The sequence below is a fragment of the Dipteris shenzhenensis genome, chromosome 25 (genome assembly GCF_047967505.1).
Source record: "Dipteris shenzhenensis isolate YYH24624 ecotype China chromosome 25, Dip_SZ_1.0, whole genome shotgun sequence".
NCBI classification, from domain to species: Eukaryota; Viridiplantae; Streptophyta; class Polypodiopsida; order Gleicheniales; family Dipteridaceae; genus Dipteris; species Dipteris shenzhenensis.
Window position 1 is genome coordinate 26,883,129 of NC_141620.1, and position 27,107 is coordinate 26,910,235.

At 38.4% G+C, this 27,107-nt stretch overlaps 1 protein-coding gene across 1 annotated transcript; it reads left to right on the forward strand.

Annotated features, from left to right (window-relative positions):
* Positions 1-25,953, forward strand: LOC147885680 (uncharacterized). Its single transcript, XM_087396191.1, has 6 exons — positions 1-258; positions 355-535; positions 639-754; positions 1,241-1,408; positions 3,609-3,878; positions 25,912-25,953. Exons 1-6 carry the CDS (start codon positions 1-3, stop codon positions 25,951-25,953), a joined length of 1,035 nt encoding a protein of 344 aa, XP_087252317.1.
* The last annotated feature ends 1,154 nt before the right edge of the window (positions 25,954-27,107 follow it).

Sequence of the window (27,107 nt, forward strand, 5' to 3'; positions counted from 1 at the left end):
ATGGGATCACTGGCGCAGAACGTTGACACACACAAGGCAATTGAGCTGCTCCGATTCGACAGTGTCAATGCCAGTGCCGGCTGCACCTTGTCGCGCCGGAAAACTCCCCGAGCAGGCCCTGGCCAAGTGTTGATCCGCGTGCTTTGCTGCCCTATTCATCCCGCAGACATCCTGGCCGTTCGAGGCTTATATCCGCTGTACCAACCCCGGCAATTTCCAGTTGTCCCTGGTTTCGAGGGCATGGGACGGATTCACGAGGTGATTTTCTGTTCCCACAAATGCACACGTTTGTGTAAAAATATGCTTTTGGGATGATTTACCTTGACGCTGAGATCAATCAATCCGTCGGATAAGGTTGGGAACGATGTCCAACACCTCAAAGTGAACCAGCGCGTTGCATTCATCGCTGGTGATGAAACCGGAGAAGGAAGCTGGCAAGAATACGTTCTGCTGGACGCTTCAAAGGGCGTGTTCCCCTTACCAGATGCGATCAACAACGAGACGGGTGCTCAGCTGTTCATCAATCCCGTCACAGGTATTCGGCCAGCTGTCCAGTATTGTTTTGCGTGCTCCAATTTATATGGCGCAGAGGCAGCGAACATGTGTTGATCAAGTTCAAATCGCCTGTTCTGCGCCAGTTTACGGTCTTTTCGACTCGCTACAAGCGGCCAAAGGGGACTACGTACTTCAGTCTGGGGCGGGGTCCGTCGTTGGGCGAATGTTTATCCAGCTTTGCCGTCTCAAAGGTGTAAAGGTGTGTGTCGGTTTCTTCTCTTACGCAACTATTCACACAAAGTGCACAGCCTCTCCTTCAAAAGCAGAATCATTCTCTAGTTATGCCGAGAAAAATTCAGAAGGTTGTTGCAAAAGCTATGCCAAAGAAGTGAAGAGGGAGTACGTCAAAAGCCTTCTCTAATAGCCAAAGCCAGCTATGCCAAGCAAACTCACATGCGCACACACACACTTCTTTTTTAGCAGTCGCTCTACTAGCAAACACTTTTCATAAAAAGTGTCTTCCCAATCAATTTTCGGCACTCGTCCTCTCATTAACTCTCTCTCTCTCATGTGACTCGCTCTGTGGCCCCATATGAACTATCCATTTGGCATTATATTACAAAATAATGTCCCAAATGTAACACACACATTATACAAACTATTTGCTATGGTTGATGCAAGTCATTCCTCAAATCATCAAAGTGATTGACTAAATGCCTCCGTTTGACTCTATGGCCGTTGTCAGACCATAAACCTTGTCAGGAGGAATGAGCAAAAGGAAGAGCTAAAGGCTTTAGGGGCTGACTTAGTGATCAACTTCATGGAGGAAAATGTCTTCGAGGTCGTGAAGGAAGCCACTGCTGGAAAGATGGCTTGCGGAGCTATTGAGTGCATTGGAGGTGACTTGACCAAGGTAATTTCCTTGAATCAAAATTCTTTCATCTATGTTGATTAATAGAGATACACATTAGTACATTGTTAAACTAGCAAGTATATATACCAAGGTAACAACATTCTATCATCGATGGGAAATTCGATAGAGATAGGACTTTTTGGCAAATTCAACTTGGTCCTATCACAAACCAATGCAACTATGGGAAGTGCTAGCAACAATAATTATAACCCTCTTTTCATGCTTGATCCCATGTGCATTGTGAGCAACAACATTTGGTGTTGTGGCATAGAGATCAAAAGGGAAGGAGGCACCTAAGCTAGCCTCTAAAGATTGCCATGCATATTTTGCCCAAGCTCTACTATGATGCTAAGCTTGGCGATCTTAGTGTTCCTCACATTGCATATGTCTCCATGCCCATCTCGGGAAGGGATGGTGGATGCCTTGATGGAACTTGAACTATATGCGATCAATGCAGTATGTCCTATGGATGCATGGGGAGGGATTTTCTCTTATGTATGTTAGTTTCATGTTTCCACACATACTAAATTATCTTGGGTGGAATATGAGAGAAGATATTATCTTGCACGTTTGTTACACATGGCATGCACCCAATCACCTTAGTATGTCCCCCTAGTCAACAAAAACATGAAATTTCTATTAAAACTCCAATTAGTAGATGTGAATAGGGGAGGTTTACAAAGGGGAAAAGAGTTCCCAACTGATTCCAAGTGAGGGAGGTACAGAGCGAAAGATATTTCCTATTAATCGAAGGTTAGTTTCTCTCAGTAAGCTATACACCACCCCCTCTTGACCCCATCCTTCAATCCCCTCTCCCTCTATCATGCATGGCAGCACAACCCATCCCTCTCTTTTTGTGTGTATCTATCTTAATGGTCTATGCACCCATGTGTGTGTGTGTGTGTGTGTGTGTGTGTGTGTGTGTGAGAGAGAGAGAGAGAGAGAGAGAGAGAGGGGGAGGGAAATAGGGAGGGAGGGAAGGAGGGAGGGAGGGAGGAAGGGACGGAGAGAGAGAGAGAGAGAGAGAGAGAGAGAGAGAGAGAAGGAGGGAGGGACGAAGGGACGAAGGGAGGGAGGGAGGGAGGGAGAGAGAGAAAGAGAGAGAGAGAGAGAGAGAGAGAGAGAGAGCGGGGGGGAGAGGGAGGGGGGGAGAGATAGGGGGAGAGACAGGGGGGAGAGGGAGAGAGGGGGAGAGATAGGGGGGAGAGGGCAAGAGGGGGAGACACAGGGGGGGATAGAGGGAGAGAGGGGGAGAGACAGGGGAGAGAGGGGGGGGGGAGAGAGAGAGAGAGAGAAAGAGGGAGAGAGAGAGATTTTGTTTATGTTGTTAGGATAGGGTTTATTGTGTGGGTGAAATAAGTGTGTGCATGTCATATTCTTGTTGATGGAACCCTTTTGAACATTAGGTGCCAAAGACTCGCTACCTATATTGAGGGGGTATTTCTAATGTAGTATCTGAATCAAAAGTCCATTGGAACCTTGTTTTTGAGAGTAGATGTGTAGCCAAATCTCAAGGATTTAGTCCATATTTCATGTGAAGACATTTGCAACAATATCACATCTTCAGGTAAACTTTGGGTTAAAGAAGCGCTAGCGAGATGAGTTTACAGCTTGAAGAATTTGTTCTAGGATTATGGTTATTTCTGTTTGACATTCATGTATTGTGTGTCTTGTCAACTTTTTGAAACATCACTTACTATCAAAAGGATGGGGCCTTCATATTGGTAAATTTTAATTCAGCCACTATGAGCATAGCTAACCCATTTAATGCCCATGTGCTGTGCCTATATAGGACCTTAAAGAGAGAGTAAGCCATGCTCTTGGTATCGCAAGCCACTAGTTTGGGTTTCTAATACCTATAGTATGAGTATAGTATGTTGTTACTAGATTATTAATTTCCAAGGTGGTTGGGCTATTTCAAGATAAATCCTGACATAGGGTTACAAAAATCTAGTGATGTGAAATAATTTTGCTATAGTCATTTTAAAGGCATATTAAATAAACATATGAAGCATATGGTGACATGTTAACATTTGAGTGTTTTCTACTTGAGACTTGAAAAGGAATCTAAATTTTTATTTAATATATTATGAGATCATTATTTACTTGGGCTTCTCTTGAATTATTTATAAATGTGATTTTTATTGATTACATACCTTAATCATATTGTTTGAATTGATGTTGAATTTGATGAATGCAGCAAATCACATCATGCATAAAAGATTCTGGGACGGTTCTTATTTATGGCAAGATGGCATCTGGAACAACCCATCTAGATATTGATGATATTCTATTTAGAGATGTGAGAGTGCATGGGTGGTACCTTGGGTTGTGGATCAAAACAAAGGGTGCTGAGATTGCTCAGATTCTAACAGATATAATAGGTCTTCTTGGTTCTAAGATTCTTGATCCGCTTGTTGGTGAGAAAGTGTCCTTGGAAAGGTATGAAGAGGCTTTCCAAAGGAGTCAGGTAATCATTCTCACTAGTCTCTCCATTCTTGAATTCTTTGTTTGTATATGTAGATTGAAAGTTATCAGTCACAATCTTCCCCCTATCCCAAACAACACCATACTCACTCATGTTCCTACAAATGCATGCACACACATACATGGTTAGTCCCTTTCATTTTCAATGCTTTTATGTCCATTGTAGCCTTCTTGTAAGAAAAGTATGACTATGATACTACAAAGACCGTTTAAAAAATGCTTGAGAATTCTAGGGTCTAAATGTATAAATAAGGGTCATCATATCTCTTGAAGATAAAAACCCATGCTTGAAAGTTTATATCGCTATATGGAGAAGGATGATATATATATTTCAACAACTAGCACCCTAAATCTTTGCACATGTACTCATGTGTGTAATATGTTCACTAAGGAAGGATTTGAAGGGAGATTTATCTATTCTTCAAAAATGTTATATGCATGTTTATGAATATATACAAAGTACAATTGAAATGATTAAATTTTTTATGATAAGATAAGATTACTTTGAATCTATTTACTCTAACATGGCCTTCAAACGTCAACCATGCAATTGAAAACACACACACACATGCACACACACGCACACATGCACACATACACAGACGCACACACATGCACACACACACACACACACACACATATGGAAATAAAATTTCTCATACCTCTTAGTGTCTAATGGAATGTTGGTTCTTTCATACCTCTCACTTCTCTACTAATAACTTTGTGAAATAGTTATAATTTCTTGAAATTCAATGTGACCATGCATAAAACAAGGAAATCATGGATATGAAACTTTTAATGTGGAAAATTAGATGGTTTGATCAAATTTGCTAGTGGTATAAGCTATAAATTTAATTCTTTCTAATAGACATGCATGCCAATGGGAATCTGTGTGAATTTGCACATATGCACACATGTAGAACATGTACAAGACTGTGTACATGTGTGCATATGCACATGTTCCCCTGATCACACTATGGACATGAACATGTGCATGATCGATGTCCACATATGGACGCATTTCCTCATCTTTCCTATGTATATCTATGTATATGGACCTATATATTCATAAATAAACAAGAGAATAAATATATAGGATTTTCATAATAAAGTACATTAGTAGAGAGAGAGAGAGAGAGAATAATGTGGTAGCCAAGTCCCCTACTAAAATAAAGGTCCGTGTAATAGCACAATAATGAAAACCTTCTAACCCTTATTAACTTAGCATTAGAGCATTTGAACTCAAGAGGTCCTCATAAGGATTTCATTAGAGATTAAATGAATTTCTTAATTTCTAGGGACAAATGTGGTAGTAAATTGAAGATTTCATGTGCCATCAAGGATGGTAAGGCTTTTTGCTCAAGTTTTGTATTTTGGTGGCATTTCAGATGTGTAGGGTTTGTCTAGGTTATCTAGTATAGCTGCCAATAGATCCCACATTAGACCACAAGGTGATCTAAGGGCCAATAGGAAATGTCAAATCGCATTCATGGGACTTCAACCCCATTCACATTATGGAAAAGAATGGTGGTTGTTGCGAGGCACGTCATCTTGCTTTTATGAATCCACATATGTTGGCTTTTATGCTCAGTTCTCTATAGCACAAGTGATCACTGTGTATAGTTTTTGGCACTCAAAGGAGAGCTATTCTTTTAGTAGCTCTCATGTCCCTTGGATTACAAAAATATTCAATGCCTCTCAAGAAGGGTCCATAATGGTTGTAAGATCATCTAATTATCCTATGTTGCTATTACACGAAAAAGATGCATAAAGACACTATGGTGCCATTTGTTTGTACATAGATGTCATGTCTAATATGACCTTTGTAAGTCTAGAGCATAACCAAGTGTACAAAGGTAAAATTTTTGTTGTTCTAAAGTATTAATGTTTTGGCTATTGGGGCCGCTGCGTCTATGTAAGATAATTGGATATAGTTGAACAGCTGGTCACTAGTTGGACAAAAATTCAACAAATTGCATGTCCTCTAAGGTGATAGTAATGTATACCTTTGTAAGACTAGAATATGTCAAATTGTAGAAATGTATATTTATTTTGCTTCTAAAGTCCAAATTTTTTATTGTAATGATAGCCCATAGGTGGTTGTTGAATGAGGCTACCACATGGCCTCAAGGCAGATCAAAGCACGGTATAGTTCTTAGAATTACTTTTAGGTCACTTGGATCCAATTGAGATCCAATGTTGTAGATGATGAGGCTCTAGGGATTGACATATGGAAAGTCTCTTAACCACATTCCTAGCTTGATCTTATGGCTACTAGTAAAGACACCACGAAGACATCAAACCTCAACCCATGATCTATAGGGTTACTTTCAATAACATCTTGGTGATTTCTTCCTCATTTTGTCAGTAGGGGTTAGAAAAGGTAGGGGGGGCTCTCCATCTAGAATGAAAAATTCAATTTCGTCCAAATTCTAAATGATCTACACTCCGCATAGTTTCTTGCTTAATCATGGGATTAGCGATTGCTTTATTCCTTAATCAAATACATCCTGTTTGAGTTCGAATCTCCCCTAATGTAGTCTTTCTAAGTAAGGGATGAATTTTTCAAGGCAAAATGTTTTCAATACTTCGTATTTAGCAAGGGTGATCAAAAGTACTCTTTTGAAATATTAGAGGCATAACACCTTAGAAATCATAAAGAGCTTGTAGTGGTTTAGAAGGTGATAAAAACTAATAAGGTTTCTAGATTTTATTCATTTCAATAGTTCTTCATCTTGAAAATTTTTCCTACATTGACATTTGGCATGTGTGCTGTCACGCACCGTTCTTTCACAATCACGATCAGAATTATAGCAAGATAATAATCACAAATGAAAGAAGAGAGATTGTAGTATGAATCAAACTGATGAGTCTTTATAATAACTTTGGAGAAGAATCACTCCTTGAAGGAGCTCGATACCACCTGTCCACCCCCAAGCTATCTCACTCTCACTCTCACTCGCATGAAGATGTTCAAATCAGATGATCAAATGATCAAATCTCAATCACGCTCTCAGTCTCACTCTCACTCTCAAAATATCTTGATCTTATCTTCTTCTTTACGTTGCCTTGATTTGCATGCGCTCATTATCACTTTCGCAGTGCCTCGATATGCATGCCTTCTCTTCGCTCGAGCACCCTCGAGATGCGTGCCTTCTCTTCTCTTTCGCTCTGCCTCGATATGCGTGCATTGGATTGTGTGTTCTCCTTCTCACAATCTCCTCTTCTTTTATAGCCTTTCACCACTCCCAAAAGCGGCCAAAAACAGCTTTTCTTGAAAAGTGTGCATGTGCTTTTCACCTTCTTTTAGCGTGCGCTTTTGATAGCAAACGCGTATGGAATCTCGACGTCCCTATTCGGAGCATCACCACGCCTGCCTCGTACATCTAATGGAAAAGCTCAATAGCTTAGCTCATCTCGAAGATTAGAACCTCTTCTTTCCCTTTGCATTTGACCTTTCATGGCTAACTCTTCCATCTCAACCTCCGTCTAATGCCTGCAACTCTTGACACGGAAATCTAGATACACTTTTAGCTCAAAACCACTTTGTTAGCAACTTCTGAACTCCATACAATCATGCAAACGAGTGAACCACAAATTTTTCACTAAGACAAAGTTTCTCTACTCAACAAGATCTAAAACTCTCTCATACAGAGTTTTTTTAAATTATTTCTCTAACCAACTCAAAATCAAGCCGCAAAATCTAGTCGACACAATAATGGACAAAAACCAAAAATTTTCGACCAACACCAAACTTTCCCAAAACCTTCAAAACATCAAAACCATCCTTTTTGAACACTATCTGTGATATATATTCCAAAATATTTCATATACGAAATTGGAGCATCACATGTGCATGTGTGTGTGCGTGTGTGTGTGTGTGTGTGTGTATGTGTGTGCGTAGATTAAAAATTCCTATCAATAATTGATCCATACAATTAATTGTATCAATTGGATAAAAACTAAAAAAAGGAAAACATATAAGGAAAATGTTTGAGACATCTAAGTAATAACTAGAGTTTGTAAAAATTTCCACCAAAATTAACAATTTTTAATAATATTGAGTTTGACCAAGACAATATTGAAAAAAAGATGTCCAATCCTTAGGAAATCCAAGTTTCGAGGTCAAGGTCCACTTACGTGCCCCATCCAAACAAACTAGGTGTTAGAACATCATAGTTATGTTTTGGTAGACATGAATGCCTAGTTTCCCTAGCTTGTTATCACTGTACCTAGGAATATAGACAACCATATGGATTCTCAGATTTTTTTTTTAATTAAAAAGTTTAAGTCACAAGTGGAGTATGGAGGGAATGAATGCATGGTTTGTGAAGGGATTAGAGGAGGTATGGGATGATTAGTGTGCTTGGTGTGTGGGGTGGTTGAAAAGAGACTATAAAGGGAAGATTTCACGGTGGGTTACATAAAAGAATAATTCATAGCTGGGGAAGTATACATGTATGTGTGTGTACGTAAAAAGAGTACTAATCAAAACTATTGTGTGTGTGTGTGTGTGTGTGTGTGTGTGTGTGTTTGTGTGTGTGTGTGTGTGCGCGCTCGCACACGTGTGAGTGTATACACATGCACATGCGTGCATGCACACGAGCATGCACACATACACACATATGCATGCACACACACATGTACATTGGAATGCAGGATACATGAAAGTGTGCATCATGTCTACATACATACATGTAGACATGCCACATACTTCCTCTCCCCCCGTACTTTCTTCTCCTCTTAACACACATACACACACACGTACAGATGTTGTGCTCAAAAAACTATTATCCATTTTACCATAGGGGTAAAGGATTTACTCCCATTAAGTTTACATTTGAATGGAAAGATTTTTAGAGAATCATTACCAATGAGCATGCACGGGTTTTGCATGCATCCAGGTAGTTACTTGTGTTAATTTCTACCTATACACATAGGTTTGTACTGATGTGAATTTGTGTGTGCAAGTGAGTGTGAATGCAACGTTAAGGACTATGGATGTACATTGTGTATCCATGGTCAAAGTAAAGTAATATGAATTTGTGGCTATGTTCATGTATATGTGCAAGTGATTGTGCATGCACTTAAGGAGTGTGGATGTACATCATGTAGTAGCCATGGTGAGAGTGAAGAAATATGTATTTGTATGCATGCATGTACAAGCATCTACACATATTACAAAATCCATGTGAGCTACTCAATGAGAGCATAGGTTCCATTCCTATCCTAGATTGATATGTTCTGATGCAAAGATGGAATTTTTTGGGGGTGATTGCAGGAAAAAGCCCATGGTGGAAAGGTTCTTCTTGTCATGGAAGGCTGATTTGGAGAACTATACTTGGATATTTTTTAAAATTTTACTTTCTTTAGTTTATTCCAAGCAATGATTTATGATGATGTATTAAAAGATAAGCTTATTAATTCTTCATATCATCTTTCTTTTAGAACCTCAAACGAATACAAAATTATTGTTCTTCCTCCCCACATCTTTAGTGTTTTTGGAAACCAAACTCTTAAAAATCCATTTTATGAAAAAGAAAAAAGGCATAGAGAGATCCATGCCTTCTCACTTAGTAAGAGTAAATAAATTAGGGAATGCATACATGAAATTTCCCTTCTTAGAATTTAATATCACCTTGTCAAAATATCCCATGGCAATTTTAGTTTGGAAATAATTAGATATGGTTTATAGTACCTAGTTTCAAACATCCCAACTTGTTTTTCATTTATGTAAACTAGTACTATACTGTAGTTACCAACAAATTTGAATTATCTACATAGTCTTGGATGATAAACCTGTGCATACTTTAAAAGTATTACATTTTTGGATTATAACAAAATTACAAAATTTTCATAAATCCATATGTACTTGTTATGCTCATATTTTTCATTTCGGTATATAGTTTGAAGGCCACAAGGCAAATCTTGCAAACTATGGAAACTTCTATTTAGTCATGCTAAATTCAAGAAATATGACTATTTACCTCCTACACTTCAAGACAAACCTCTATCCTTTTTTGGGTTTAAAAGTGCTAATTGAAATTTATGTTTATATCCGAATCTATTGCCGCATCCACTTTAGTAGAGTTGATAATTTTATACTACAACTCCTAAAAGAACGTCTCTAATATAAGAGAATATATTTCATAGTGAAATTTTTCATATAGATATTGACTTATCATAAAGGAATACTTTTTAAACATCTTACTGGGAACATCTAACATCACTAGATGAAAACATATTGCATGACTTAATGTTTTATAAGACATTATAGGTAATATACTCATCCAATCTAGAAGTATATGTAATAAAATTGCATATTTTGGTGGTATCTTTTATAGGAAACACATACCCTCGCAAAATTTTTAATACACAAGACAATCTATTATTAACTAGTTCAAGGAATATAATGTTTATGTAAAATATTTTAGTATCCTTATTGTTCATGTGACTTCAGGTGTAGTTAATAAGAAACGTGCATTGCTAGATAGTTGTCCACTTAGGCTCACAAGAGCTAGCACATTGACCTAATTTACTAAAAATTTTGAAAAGCACAAGAGGTATGTGACCTTATATATTTAGTTTGTTTTTGGGAAAAAAGATTCATAAACAATGATGGTTTTTAAATGCACTCCTATGATGAGATTGAGATAAGGTAGAAGAAATCATTACCTACTTATTATGGATGTAGCCCCCATGAGTTACCATGCAATTGCATTATTTGTTTTGCAAATCATAACCCTCTTATTGACTTCTATCAAAAGTATCAAAACCAACTCAATGATCACCTATGAAACACTTTTAATTTAAGTAAATCAAAACTATGTACTCACCCCAAATTTCTCACTTGAGTAAAAATTTTAACTTAAGTAAATTAGAACTACCTACACACCTCAATCCCTTCTTTCATTATTCCTAAAAGTTTCATGGAGGCATGTCATTTTAGAATTCTCATGATAGTTAAGGTACATATGATTGCAAATATTACTAAGAACTTGGAAGAAAAGTTTTGTGAATACTTAAGGACATAACAAAATCTATTTATGAAATACCAAGTCTACCCTACTAAGGAGAATGAAAATATTTCAAAAGCATTTTAATCAACAATACAATAGTTCTAATAAGTTGGGAAGAGGATTTCTTAAAATAAATAGTTGTTTAAGTAGAAGAGATGTAATCAATTGTGCTTTTGTCACTACCTTCCATGGTAGATATCTCTTTGTGAATATTTTTCAATGCACTAGGGTCATGTCAATATACGAAGATGGAGGTGAGAGTATATTATCAATGATAGTTTCTTATTTGTAATCAATGATTTATGTTAATGAATGATCACCAATGGAACATCATAACCTAGGTCGCTACATATGCTAAAGATTTTCTTGATCTCAAGATCAAGATTTCATCAATAGTGTGACTTTCCATGCAATATGAACACATACATATCCACTATTTGGATATGTAACAAGGTTGGATTGTGCAACTTGCCACTTTTTCTTTATTCCTATAATAATTTCTTCCATCAGCATCAATGGTGAGCCTTCAAATGGGATAGAAGATGCAATGATTGCAAATAGCCACCTCCGAGGGCACCAACTCCCTTTAGTAAGAAAACCTATCAATGTCTTAAGTATGAGATGAATTTAACAATATGCCATTAGTAGAAATTATTCAAATTAACATGGTTGTGTTCTACACTAAAAGATCTTCAAATGTGTCTTTACACCTTGAAATTTCGGTAACACATGAAAAAGTTACATTAATTTGAAAGGAGATGGGTTTTCAAATTTTAGTGTTATTTTTATTCTAACCCCCCTAATCCAAAAGACCCCGCCCCTTGGGCATCACATATTGTGCAAAATATGTACAAATCTTAAAATCTTGCATACTTTTCAAGGTACATACCTTCTATTTTATCGGAGGAGGGACATGAAATTTTCATTTTTTCCCCTTGCATATTTGATTTTTTAAAAGGAAATCCATGCATATTATATATGGACCTTGTCCCCCATACCCTCGATTTTAGATGAGGGTAGTATCATATTACATATTGAGTTGGCACCCGAGGAGCCACCTCAAGTGCCCCCTTGGATGATAATCATCATTAAATGGTTTTAAAGAAATTCCTTTTGCATTCCTTTGATTAGCAAGATAATCAAATGGATAAAAAGAATTGAAAATATTCCCAACTTTATTGGATATTCAAATTCATACATGCCATCAATAAATACAATACATTATTTAACAAAATTTTCAATTTTATGATGTCTTTACAGATGACTTATGTACATAGCGAAAGCCTTACCTTTAATCTAACCTACTATGACTTTTTAAGATATATTTACACCTTCTTGATGAAATAATTAAGAGTCCTTTAGATTATTAGTGTCGTGTGAACCTAAATTGGGGCCCTTTTTCACTTTAATTAGGATGTTTTTTCGTTGGATTAGTATTAGGGTTGATATGCTAGTGTATAGGATAAGTATGCTCATTTTGGTCTTTCCTAACTATATTATGCATTCTTGGTATGTAGTTTTTTGTGTTCAAAAACATTGGATATTTGTGAGCAAATTTCATGCCATATCCAAGTTTATTTTTCTTCCCCACATAGGCTTGGGATATTTTGTGACTCTTTGAATCATTTTTGAGGTCTTCTTATTTGTGTAATTTGGGAAAAATCATTCTTAAACTCTCTATATCAATAGTCAAAATCATGCGTGTGAAGCATTGTTCATAGTAGCAAAAGTTCAAAGTGTTTGATTTTTTTATTTAGAGATCAGAACAAGGTCATTCCACCATTCAAATAAATGACGTGACTTGTTTATCACTTCATGTGATCTTTGATGCAGTTATGAGTTTTCTATAAAAGGTTATTTTCACTTTGAGTCGCCTATGGTTGGAAAAGCATTTAAAATCCTTATTTTTTGAGGTTTCTATATAGAAAAGAACATTGGTTTACAAAAGATCATGGTTATTGACCCAAATGAGAACAATGGTTGATCAAAATAGCTATAAAGGTTAACATTGATCCAAACAAGCATGATCATTGACCATTGACCCAGACAAGTATAGAGGTTCTCTCTGGTCACTTGGTGGTTTTTCTCAATGGTTCTCAATGGTTTCTAAATGGTGGACCATTAACGAAGACCAATGCAATGGTTCCTAGATGGTCGACGACATTAATAATGACTATTGCAATGGGTGTTAAGAATGCAATGTTTATATAACTTAGAGCCTATTTTGATATAGAAATTACATTTTTTTCCCTTGAATTTGGAGACTTTTTTTGTTCTAGTTGAATTCCATGTGAGAGTCATTGATTCAAACAAGGTTTTCATTCACACTCAAAAGGTGATGCATTTAGTTGGCACTTATAATTAATATTTAGGGAGTAATCCATGTTTAGGGAATTTATTGAGCACATTGTAGTCAATTGTTGGGTTTCATATTGAATGTTGTAGTCAAATTATGTAGCAAGTTGTGTAGTAAAATATGGCTTAAAATGATTGCATATTTGGTGCAGCTTCATCCCAAGACAATAGATAAAGACTATGTTGTTTGTCTAAGTTTACAAAGTCTGGGGTCTAGCAAATGGAGATGAATCCTATCCCATAGATGTTATGCCTAATACACCTAGCATTGATGTTATTAAAGTGTTTGTATTGCAAATATCAAGACTAGAGGGTAGCATGGAAAGAGGATGTCTTGCATAATATCTAATGAGGTTTTATGTTATTAAGGCTTTTGTGCACTTAAATCCATCTACGCCTCAACATTGGGATGATATAAATGATCTAGTTTTAGATTGCACAAGGATGGAAAACAAAATAAAGATGAGTGTGTCACTAGAATTGAAATTCAAGACCTTTTTGTTGTACAATTATGGATAAATGGATTGGAAGATATCGAAAGGAAAAAAGACAATGAGAGGATGATTAGTGGGCTTTTAAGCAAAGCAATTGAAGATGCACTTACCCCCCTAGAATTATTTACCACCGTGATTGCTAAATGCCCTTCCATAAGGTGGAGGGAGCTGTCATGGAGGCTATGCAAAATGAGGAGGAAGTAATAGATAGAAAAAAGAATTCGCATGGGATTGTGATTTGTAATGTTTGTAACCATAATGTTACATTTACATGTCATCCTTTTTGTACATATTTATTTTCTACTTTATAATTTGAAAAAAATCATTCTTAAACTCTCTATATCAATAGTCAAAATCATGCATGTGAAGGACTGACTATTCATAGTAGCAAAGTTCAAAGTGTTTGAATTTTTTATTTAGAGATAAAAACTAGGTCCTTCCACCATTCAAATAAATGATGTGACTTGTTTATAACTTCATGTGATCTTTGATGCAGTTATGAGTCTTCTATAAAAGGTTCTTTCACTTTGAGTAGCCTATGGTTGGAAAAAGCATTCAAAATCTTAATTTTTTGAGGTTTCTATGTAAAAAAGAACATTGGTTTGCAAAAAGGCATGCTTATTGACCCAAATGAGTGCAATGGTAGATCAAAATAGCTATAAAGGTTAACCATTGATCCAAGCAAGCATGATCATTGACCATTAACCCAGACAAGTATAGAGGTACTCTTTGGTCACCTGGTCATTTTTCTCAATGGTTCTCAATGGTTTCTAAATGGTGGACCATTAATGAAGACCAATGCAATGGTTCCTAGATGGTCCACCACATTCATAATGACTATTGCAATGGGTGTTGAGAATGCAATGTTTATATAACTTAGAGAGCCTATTTTGATATACAAATTACTTTTTTTTTGCTTGAATTTGGAGACTTTATATGTTCTAGTTCAATTCCATGATTCAAACAAGGTTTTCATTCACACTCAAAAAGTGATGCATTCAATTGGCACTTGTAATCAATTTTTAGGGAGCAATCCATGTTTAGGGACTTTATTATGCACTTTGTAGTCAATTGTTGGGTCTCATTTTGAAATTTGTAGTCAAATTATGTGGCAAGTTGTGTAGTGAAATGTGGCTTAAAATGATTGCATATTTGGTGTAACTTTATCCCAAGAGGATAGATAAATGACATGTTGTTTGTCTAAGTTTTCATAGTCTAGGGTCTAGCAAATGGAGATGAATCTCATCCCATAGATGTTATGCCTAATACACCAAGCATTGATGTTATTAAAAGGGTCTGTATTGCAAAAGGCAAGACTAGAGGGTAGCGTGGGAAGAGGATGTCTTGCATAATATCTAATGAAGTTTTATGTTATTAAGGCTTTTGTGCACTTGAATCCATCAATGCCTCACAATTGGGATGATATAAATTATCCAGTTTTAGATTGCACAAAGGACATTGGGAAGAAAGTAAATATGAGTGTGTCACTAGAATTGAAATTCAACACCTTTTTCTTGTATGATTGTAGAGAAATTGATAAATGGATTGGAAGATATCGAAAGCAATGAGAGGATGATCAGTGGGCTTTTAAGCAAAGCAATTGAAGATGCACTTATCCCCCTAGAATTATTTACCATGACCACTAAATGCCCTTCCAAATGGGTGGAGGAAGCTTTCATGGAGGCTATGCAAAATGAGGAGGAAGTAATAGATTGCGGAGAGAATTTGCATGGGATTGTGATTTCTAATGTTTGTAACCATAATACTACATTTACATGTCATCCTTTTCTACATATTTATTTTCGACATTACTCATTATTAACATTAATTCAATGCAATGTCATTGCATGGTAGGCCATTTTTTAGTAGAGAAGACTGATGTAAAGTAGTGTAGTACATTTGATCATGGGGTTATGGCAAAATTTTCACAACTAGACACCAGAGCTAGGATTATATTGAAATCATGCAATCTAGAATCTCTAAGAGAATTTTATAGAATTTTAAGAATTAGTCTTTGATGTCAAATTGTTCAAGCTCATGTGTAGAGGGGATCGTGCTATAGTCAATAATGATTTAAATGGATTTTTTCTAGGAGGGGTTGTTGTTGTGCATAAATGCAAGCAGGATGGAGGGGAGGGGAAATGGGTTGATACATGCTTTGTAAGACATGGCATGCAGCATGCATAGAGAAGGCTCCTATAAGTACTAATCTGTTGAATAATAACACAACAACACAAAGCAACTATAGATGCGCTTGGTAGACGTGCAAAATAGCGGGCGCGTCTATAGGCATTGCTTTAGTAGAGAAATTACGGGCGCATCTAAATGCGTGTCTAAAAGCTCGTCTATTTGCGTGTGAATCATCGTGTCTACTTGCACGTCTGACGTGAGAAAATACGGGCCCGTCTAACATCCCATTTATTAGCGCGTCTATTTGCACGTGTATTTGCGCGTTTATTTGCGTGTTTACACTGAGAATCAGATGCACATTTAGACGCGTAAATAGACGCGCTCCAGAGAATACAAAAAAAGAGATTTTGGTGTACATCATTGCTTTCCAAACATTGCCCATGATTACCAAAGCACATAATTTTTTGCAAGCCCACATATACAAGAATTAAGTGAGATGAGGAGAATGAGACAATATGTAAAATAGTTTTGCCAATATCAATTATGGGGCTACAGTTCAATCTCATCCTCAATGAGATCAACACTTGCCAAACTATCTACTTCAAAATCTAAACAAGTGTTTAGATCTACAAATACATTCAACCCACTACTACTTGTGCCACTCATGTGCTCATTGAAATCAGCATCTCCAATGGTAGGCTCGTCCTCACGGGTAATGGCCTCAATATCTATATCTCCTATCTCATGATCATCCTCCTCTCTTGTATCACGGTCATCATCACGTCCATGGCCATGACGCTCCATATTAGTAAATGTACTATACATCACTTTGGAACGTGGCATAATAGGTATGACATGCCACCATCTATTATTATCCACCATTGGTTGATAGACAACCTAATTCAAACACAAATACAATCATGTTACTTTTCTTGCATCAAATATTTAAAAGCGAGTATTTTTATATGTGTGCACAGTACCTGTTCACATTGTTGCGGTAGTACTAGTGTGTCCTTCCTACTTTGCCAAAACTTTGTGGAGTCAATAGTAACAAAGCCACTTGCATGGCGTTTGATTGTTGCATTAGGGCCTCTTTCCACCACGTCCTTAACCACTTTACATCCAAAACATACACAAAGAAGCGTCGAAAGTCAAGCATAATGATATCTTGGATTATGCCACAATAATCATCCATGGCTCCATTGGCTCTCTCAAAGCTAGCAATGACGCTGCAATCTTGTGTGTTTCTCTTATCATCAATCCGTTGTGTTCGAAAATGCTTGCCCTCACACCATATAGCATTGAACATAGTGCACTACACCAAGAAAAAATCAATTAAATACGCAATCTAAATTATAAAAAGCTCCTAACTTATGCATAACATTCTATATACCGACCTTGCTCATGCATCCCCTAGCATACTCCCATTCTTCCATTATGATATGCATCCCCTCGTCTTTCTCTACTTTCTCCATTTCATCAAGTAGCCAATCCACATGAATATCCTTTGGAAGTGCTCTTAGATGCTGAGGGTATGGCACACGAGATCCGTGGTGTGTACGAAAGAGGGCCCTTTCTTCTTGTCTTCTTGCCTTTGCATCCTCGTATCTTGTCACCTATCTTTTCATCACATCACTATTAAGCACGCAAAAGAGGTTGATACTATTATGCAACTCCGTGTCTATTACTTTGTTGCATCCTTTTCCTTGAGACACAATAGAGGTCGTCCTTAGGTCTTCATCATCTCTCCATAGTCGTGGGAGAGAGCTATCCACATCAACAAGAAACTCAGAAATATATACAAGTGACTCTTGTACCAACCAACCCTCGGCCATGCTACCTTCGGGTCTTGCATTTTGTTTCATGAAGCCCTTCAAGGTCTTCATGAAGCGCTCGAGGAAGAACAACCATCGTGCATGTATAGTACCACATATAGCAATCTCATCCACCAAATGTACTATGAGATGTAGTTGGCTTGTGAGAATAGAACGTGGAAATGTCTCCTCCACTAAACAAACCGCCTCCACTGACATAACTCGAGCATTCTCAAGCGTGGTGGGATCTATTTTCTTTGAGCTCACATACCTCACAAGCTTGCCCATCTTGTAAATACAATCTTTCATGTCCTTTGATGCACTACGTGAAATGCTAGTAGGTAGTATGAACTGAACCCGTGAGGAGGTGGTTGATTAGTTGCTTATAGCTATTCACTCACAAATTTGAAAGGAAAAAGATATTATGCATATAAAATACTTACTTGGAGCATCTTGTGCCAATCATGAGATTTCAAGCCATATAATTGCTCTACACCTCTTTTCTTGCTCTTTGTAAAGGCTCCCTTCAAACACCTCATGCATCCAGTGGGAGTACGAATTGTAGTAATAGCGCGCTTCACCATCGCCATCTCTAGCTTTGATAACATCCACGGTGCACGAGGTAAAAAAACACACCCATTTGGTCTCTCTTGAGGCCAAGCTTCACGCATCCTCCCTGTGGTACGTAGATCCTCCCTTATGCCTGCCGAATCTCGTGTCCCATTCAAATGCTCCCAAATGGTAGATGCCACATTCTTGAAGATATGCATGGGATCAAGCAGGTGATTGATCTTGAGGTGGGACCAATCTGGTAAACGATAAAAGATGGAGTATCTAAACAATATAAAGTGTTAGCGTGCAATCTTTACTTTCAACCAATATAGCCAATCCTTACTTCTAGCCAATAGTGGTGGAGGAGTTGTGGAACCGTCCCAAATTCTCATCCAATCTCCCGCAGTGAGTGATTGTTAGAGGACTTCATTCCAAGGGGCAACATATCTAGGATGATCAGGGGGGAGAAATCGATAGTGATTCTCATAGATGACCTTATTCAATGCGTCTGCCCGTGAGGCAACTAGCGAAGGACCACAAACAGGACATGCATGGTAACCCGATGTAGTGAGACCTGAACAATAGATGCAATTAAGAGTGGAAGGTGGGTTTAGGGTGCCACATCCTTTGCCTATTCATAATTAAAAAATTCAATGCTTACCTGAACACTCACCATAGCCTGGGAAGTCATGCATCGTCCACATCAAGACTGCTTTGCAGTTGAAGTCTCGTGACGAGGGAGGCCTGCTCACATCATGCACCTCGATACCTCTCCAAAGTATCTCTAGCTCATCAATCAAAGGCTCCAAATAAACATCAGCGTTTTTGACTTTATGTTTCCCTGGAATTAGAAGGGACAGCATGACATGTCCTTTCTTAATAGCCATAGAGGGTAGAAGATTGTAATTCACCAATACCACTGGCCATACACTGTAAGACGTGCTTTTGAGACCAAATGGGTTCACACCTTCCATACCCAATCCAAGTCTCAAGCTCTTAGGTTCTTCCTTAAAGCTTGGCCATGTGTCTTCAATATGCTTCCACGCAGGAGAGTCCGCAGGAGTTCTCCACTTGCCATCGGTTGATCGATGGGAGGAATGCCATGACATGAGCTCTGCAATATATTTGCACTTGAACATATGTTGGATGCGAGGGATTATGAGAAAATGTCGCAATACCTTATGAGGCACGTCCAAGGTTTTGAGATCTGCTCTATATCTTGCCTCTCCACAAGTAGGACACTCTCTTGCATCCTTATGTAGTCCACGAAACAAAACGCAATCGTTGACACATGTATGGATGCGCTTGTAATCTAATCCTCCAAGAGAGGTCACATGTTGCCTTGCCATATCTCTTGAGGTCGGTAGTTTATTCTCCCTTGGAAGCATTTTACACAATAGCCTGCACGTGAAGACCATAAATGAGGAAAAGCATTCGAGTAATTGACCCACTAGCATAATTCACCATGTTTGCAAAATCGACTTTAAAGCTTACTTGAGTAATGCATTCAAACTTGCATTGCTCCATCCATAGATGGTTTGCAAGTTTAGTAACTCAAGGGAGGCACGTAGAACAGAGAATATGCACCCCTCAAACAGTGGAGTCGATGCTGCGGTAAAAAGATCATCCTGCTCCATGCTATTATCCCTCCCTTGATGGACATATAAATCCTGCACCATATCATTAAACACCTCCTCCTCCACGGCTTCATGAGGTAATGGCGGAGGGCTACTATCACCATCACTCCATGCATCTGTAACGGTCCCTCCTGAAGATCCCACCTCATATCGCCGACGCTTCACCTCTTCACGATGGGCATAGGGTAACATATGCGGGTGTGGCACTGCATCCTGTATCAAATTAAAATGGGATCATAACTCAAACATATGAACACCCATAGGTATCTCAATCAACCTTCACTTATAAACCCTTACCTTGTTTACGGTCACATCCCATTCTCCATACTTTGAGATATGATTGAGTGTAATCCTGCATGCACGATACATGTTTCCTCGACATCGATCACACATACATTTGATTTTTTGCTCCAACCACATTTCGCGATGGTGGATACGGAGGGATTCATCCTCACTGGAGCTACTTGTTGAAGATGGAGACATCCTACAAACAAAAAACCCACCAAATTTGCTCTTCTTCAAATGTTTAATTTAAACTCTGTGTTTCATCTATCGCCACGTCTATAGTCACGTCTAACATCGCGTCTAATGGTGCATCTAAACGCACGTCTACTCTGTGTATTTAGACACGCCTATAGACGTGCTATTAGACGCAACTATAGACGCAGCTTTTAAACCTGCTTTTCGGCGCACTGCTCGCTTTGCTTTTCTTCACATTACTTAAACTTCGCGTGGCTTGCTTCCTTCTTTATTAGCAGATCCAGAGTTTCAAAGCTTAAGAGAGAGCCTCCCATACTTACTTCCAAGCTTTCACTCAAGAGAAAGGGACCGTACCTACACTTACTTCCAAGCTTAAAGGAGAGGAGGACGAACAAGGAGAAGAAGCAAGTTTTAAATTTGCTTTTCGACGCACCGCTCGCTTTGCTTTTCTTCACATTACTTAAACTTCGCATGGCTTGCTTCCTTCTTTATTAGCAGATCCATAGTTTCGAAGCTTAAGAGAGAGCCTCCCATACTTACTTCCAAGCTTTCACTTAAGAGAAAGGGACCGTATCTACACTTACTTCCAAGCTTAAAGGAGAGGAGGACGAACAAGGAGAAGAAGCAAGTTTGAAAAAGAAAGAAGAACCTTCCATACCTTTATCCAAGTAAGTCTTTTTGTAGTTGATCTTGTTTGGAAGTTTGCTCTCTCCAGTTTTGTACTTTCTCGTATCCAAGAAGCGCATGATCTGGGTATCAGTGTCATGTTTTTGTGTCGGGTGCAATGTCCTTTTCTACTTTTTATAAATCTCGTCTGTCAGAGCGCATCTATAGGCGCGTCTCAGGGCGCATCTAAAAGCGTGTCTACAGGCGCATCTAACCCCGCGTCTGGCTTGTTGCAAACACACACAGACGCGTTTATAGATGCTCTATTAAATGCTCTGTTAGATGCTCTGTTAGACGCTCTGTTAAACGCTCTGTTAGGCACTGTGTTAGACGTTCTGTTAGACGCGTCTATAGACGTGCAAATCAGACAGGTTTATAGACACACTCTGACAGTAAGCCTCTCTTTTCTTCCCCTTTCTTCTCAGCTCATTAGTAATAGATTTTTTTCCTTTTTTCCAGTTCAACATGTGGCTAGGAAGCGCTTCTAGCTCACCTGATCCCCGGGAATCTATTTGGAAGGACTTATATAACGTTTTAGGGCACCCTCCTAGTCCTGCGGAGTTATACGGGTATATGATGGGTACTCTAAACACTCCCCACGAGTCGGCACTACAGACTCCAAGCCACCCCACACCGCCTGAGATCACCCCAGCGGAGTCAGCACAGCCGTCTTATGTCCCTTCTTATGCCCCTTCCCCCGTACCATCTTATGCCCCTTCCCCCATGCCGTCTTATGTCCCTTCTGCCATCCCGTCTTATGTCCCTTCCCCCATGCCGTTAGGAGGTCCTTCTGTCTCGGCGAGCTGTCGACGTACTCCTGTGCCATCGAGACTCGGTTCTCCAGCTACGAGTGGTCAGTGTAGTCCCGTGCAGTCCCCAGCTACGAGTGGCTAGCGTACGAGCTCGACACGACAGGGTAGCAGGCGTAGTAGCAGGGAGAGCGGTGGGGGATGCATGGCACAGTGCTTTGGGCCATGTGGCAGTGAGGAGGATGATGATTCAAATGATTTAGACATGCCTCTGGGTGATGGTACGATTTATTATGACATCACTCAGACAGGAGGCATCTTGATGGATGCACGGGGAAAGGACATCATGGCCTTCATGCGCTCTGTAATTGCTAACAATTACAGAGATTGCTTTATCCACTATAAAGACCACCCAAAGAGGTTGGCTGATGAAACCCTCACTACTGTTCGCTCTAGGTATCCTAACCCCCCCAATCGCCAGTTCACAAATAAATGGGGGAAGTCAAAGATTGTTACAATACTTAGCAATAAAAGATCTTCGCTTAAGAGGCAAGCACTAGCGGAGCTTGCCAGGCTTGAGGCAGGTCAACCACCAAGGGGCCCGCCCCACGCCGCTCACAAGCGTGAGTGGAAGAAGGCAATGAAGTCAGCGAGGGAGGACCCCAGTCTACAGCACGTGGAGGCACGGAGGATCCAGATGGAGGAATATGGAAGCATGCATTTTGGAGCAGGGGGTGTTGAATCATGGGAGGCCCAATTTGTAAGTATCGATCTCAAATTATATTGCTTATGTAGTTTATTAGGAGGTTGGTTGTTTCTTTGTACTAATCCCTCCACAAAGTGTGTCGCGGTCATGCAGCTTGAGATCGTGGGCAGATACCCTACTCCAGTGGAAACAGCCTACCACTACCACCATCGTAGAGGAGATACATGGAGGCGCTTCTATGATGACGGGTTGATTACTGAGGAGCAGTATACCCGAGCTACTGGAGCGGCCCCCTAGGTATTTGAAAGTAATTAAATAATGCCAAAATTATAAGTAAAGATTTGATTTTTTATACATTGATATATGTTGTCCCTTGTTTACAGGCCCATGCACAAGACGACGAGGAAGACGAGGAAGGAGGCACAAAAGGGAGCGCAGAAGGGAGCGTGGAACGCAGCGAGGATTAGTCGTAGAAGTAGTGCTAGCTACTCTTTTTTGTACTTAAAGCCACTGGCTTGGCTTCGTGCCTCTTGTATATAGACTCCTCTTATTTTTTGTACTTGAAGTAACATGACGTGGCTTAGCTTCCTTATTTTTTGTACTTGAAGTCACATGACGTGGCTTAGCTTCGTGCTATATGTATATACAAGAACTTTTTGAGCTTTCAATTTTATTGCGTTTTGGAGTTGTAATATTTTATTTCGAATTGTAATTAAAATGCGGTTGGCTGTAAGAATTGAATTACACAATGTGGATATGGGATTCTTGTAACTATATAGCATACACAACATACACAGTATTTTGTAAAATTTTAAATAAAAAAAAGCGCGTCTATCCGTGCGTATAAAAATGCATTTATATTCGCGTCTGTCTGTTTGACTTGCGTCTATATGTGCGTCTATAAATGTGTTTATAAGCTCTATTGATGCGTCTAACTGCACGTCTATACGCGCATGAGTCTGATATATAGACACGCAATTAGACGCGGGTCTCCAGACGCGAAAATAGATGTGCCCGTAACTTTTTTATTTAGTTCATGAAACGCGTCTGTGCGCACGTCTATGGGTGCTTTGTCTTGTTGTGTAAGTCTCGTGGTTGAAGGCTCCTTCATTCACCTATAGTAGCTACAATTGATGTAGGTATAGGTGCATCCCCACAATGTGTTTTTTACAAAATACATGAAATTGGATATGCATAATACTCAGTTGGGAATGCTTTCTCAAGTAAATGTATAACTTCAATGGCTTGGATCCTCATCAACTCAATAGGATATTTTCTTTAATTTCTAATTTGAGGATATCCACTTGCATTTAAACAAAAAGTATTGGCTATATGCAAGCAGAAGAGTCCTCTACATAAATAGTATTATGTTTTGACATGATTTTAACATCATTCCTTACAAAGCACTCGATTGATCTCAGTGCTTTTATAAGTTTTTTATTTAGGAGATCTTGTAACGAAATTAAAGTACATGAATAGTATAGTTAATACCAACAGTGATAAGCCTAGTATATTAAATGCAAGCAAAAGGTAGAAATAAGATATTGAAACCTACAAACACTCATTTCATTGATTTTGAACTTTTTCTTCATTTTTGAAGAGATCCCACAAATTCCTTCCCAAATAAAAAAGCAATTCTCTCACCTATCCTTCCCAAATAAAAAGATAACTTGCTACACTATGATTTTGTACTGGTAATGCAAAAACTAGTAAACATAATTTTTATTCTACTCTACATTTCATAGAAATAAAAAATTATCTTAAAATTTTAAGTATAATTTCTCTCTCTTTAGATTTTTTTTCTAATTATTTAATAATTTAAATAAAAGCAAATTAAATACTTAAATATATATAATAATAATAAATCCTATAAAACCAATCCTCTTATTTGATATGCATAATCTATACATGCATGACAACACTTTTTTTAATAAAAAACAATCCTTTGATCTATTATACATAATTCATGTGACTAGGACTGCACTTTAGTTAAATAATAATAATATTTTATTTTAAATAAATAAAAATCCTACCAAAGTAATTCTCTTCTTTTTTATGCATAGCTACAGCCATTCAGATTTTTGTTTCAATAATAATAAATACTGCAGGCTTGTTAGAGATCCCATTATGGACAGTTGACTATAACCCACATGGAGGGAGAGCTTCCGAGCATTTCAAGTTGAACATAAACAACAATGGCACTCATAACATATTTAAATCCACATTATTCCAAAGATAGGAAGAGCTATGCTTGTAAGCATACATTAATATATATTTACAAGAAATATTAAGATTCGTTAATGAAAGTTACATGTAATCTCACAAGATCTAGAAAGAAACTTCAAGGTAAATTTCCACATTGCATTTCTCACTTCATCATATTGTCGCAACCACTTTCTATATACGCGTCTATCTATTCGAGAAGCATCTATTTGCACGTCTATAAAAGCATCTATAAGACCGTTTATAAATGCGTCTATACACGCATTTAACAATGCGTCTGTCTATTTTTTAAATTTTCTAGCTGAGCGTCTATTTATGCATCTATATGCGCATCTATAGGCACATCTGTCTGCTATATAGATGTGCCGTTAAATGTGGGTCTCTAGACGTGCAGATAAACATGCAAATAGATAAGCCCATAAGTGTTTTTTTTAGTTGAGTAAACACGTTTTTGTGCACGTCTGTAGGTGCTTTGTCTTGTTGTGAAAGAGAATAATTTCATCCACTTATAGAGTAAGCAGTACAATAGCAGACGATTCATGAAAAATATAAAGATTGGAATCTACAGAGGAGGAGATGAATCCATGAGTGTGGAGATAAGTGTCAATTTTCTGAAACCAAGAACGTGATGCTTGCTTCAGTCCATAAAGAGATTTGAGAAGACAATAAACATGCTGTGGACGATAAGAGTCCTCATAGCCCGGTACTTGAAGCATGTAAATTTCTTCCTGAATGTCACCATGTAGGAATGCCGTTTCTACATCCATTTGATGGATATGAGGGTCCTCTTGTGTAGCATAAGCAAAAAAACTCGAATGGTACTTAGCTTGACAACTGGAGAAAAAGTCTCAAAATTGTCGAGGCTGGAAACTTGAGAATACCCTTTGGCCACTAGTCGAGCTTTGTATTTAGAGATAGAGCCATCTACATGAAATTTCTTTTTGTATATCCACTTGCAAGGAATTGGTGACCTCTGAGGTGGTAATTTAGTAAGCATCCAAGTGGAGTTACGAATGAGAGAGGCATATTCTTTGTTCATAGCTTGTTTCCAATGATGTACTTTTGGGCCATTGATAGCTTCATCAAATGAAGCTGGTTCGGGTCCATTGTCAAGATGACAATAGGCTTGAGCTTGAAACCAAGGGCACTCTCCTGCATAAAAATTTCACGCATTTTTGATTACCTTAGCAGATGGTTTTCGTGATCGAGGAGGAAGACGACCAGGTGGTATAACATCGAGCTCTACCAGGAGAAGATCATCCAGGTCACGGTAAACATAATTAAAAGCATCATGAATAGGGGAAGGAGAATCTATTTCTGAACTTAATAGAATGGAGGAGGAGGCTTCAAATGAATCAAGTGAAGGGGAAACATCAGAGGAAGCCTCTGGTCAGGAATTGAGGATTCGGCATGAGCTATAGGACTGTCAGAATGAGATTCCTCAGGCATCAAAACGTCATCATCGTTCATGGCAAGATCAAAAAGATCATCATTGCCATTGAGCTGAATGTCATGAAGTTCATTACCAGATGAAATAGCACGATCAAGAGGTACACTTGGAAATTCAAAATGGGAAGACTCATCACGACCATGCATTGCACTTGGAAAATTATTTTTAGAGAATATAACATTAGTGCTTAGCATCATGTGTGCTGCAGCAGAAGGATAGCCATATCGGGTTGTAAGGTACCCAACAAATATGGCTTTGTGGCTGCGAGGATCAAACTTTGAACATTGTGAAACCGGTATCTTAGCAAAAGCCTGACAACCAAATACTCGAAGTGTGGAGACATCAAGTTTGGAACCATGCCATTGTTCATAGGGAGTTGAATTGGATAATGCTATAGTGGGTAATCGATTCTGCACATAAATGGCTGTGTGAATTGCCTCAGCCCAAAAACTTACATCCAGATGACTTTCCATCAACATGGTTCGAGCTGCATTATTGGAAGTTTTATTTTTTCTTTCAGCAACTCCATTAAGCTGTGGAGTATATGGTATAGTGAGTTGGCACTGAATGCCTTCTTGTCAACAAAACATCTGGAAATCATGAGCAAGAGACTCCCCTCCATTATCTGCTCGTAATGCCTTGAGCTTTCTACCAATTTGCAGCTCTGCCATGCTTTTGTATTGTTGCATTAGGAAAAAAGGGAGCTCATTTTGGGGCCTTTTAGAAGAGAGAGAAAATAGGCTCTCAACCAATTAGGAGTGGGCCAACGTAACGTTGAAAATTCAACAAAAGAAGATGAAAATAAGAAAAAGAAATAGTACTATATGTTCGTAGAAGCATGTCACATTAATGAGGTGATCTGATTTGAATCTTTAAAAAATTTATTTTCTGTGCAAAATTTGGTGATTATGACACCGTAGACGCGTCCGGAACGGCC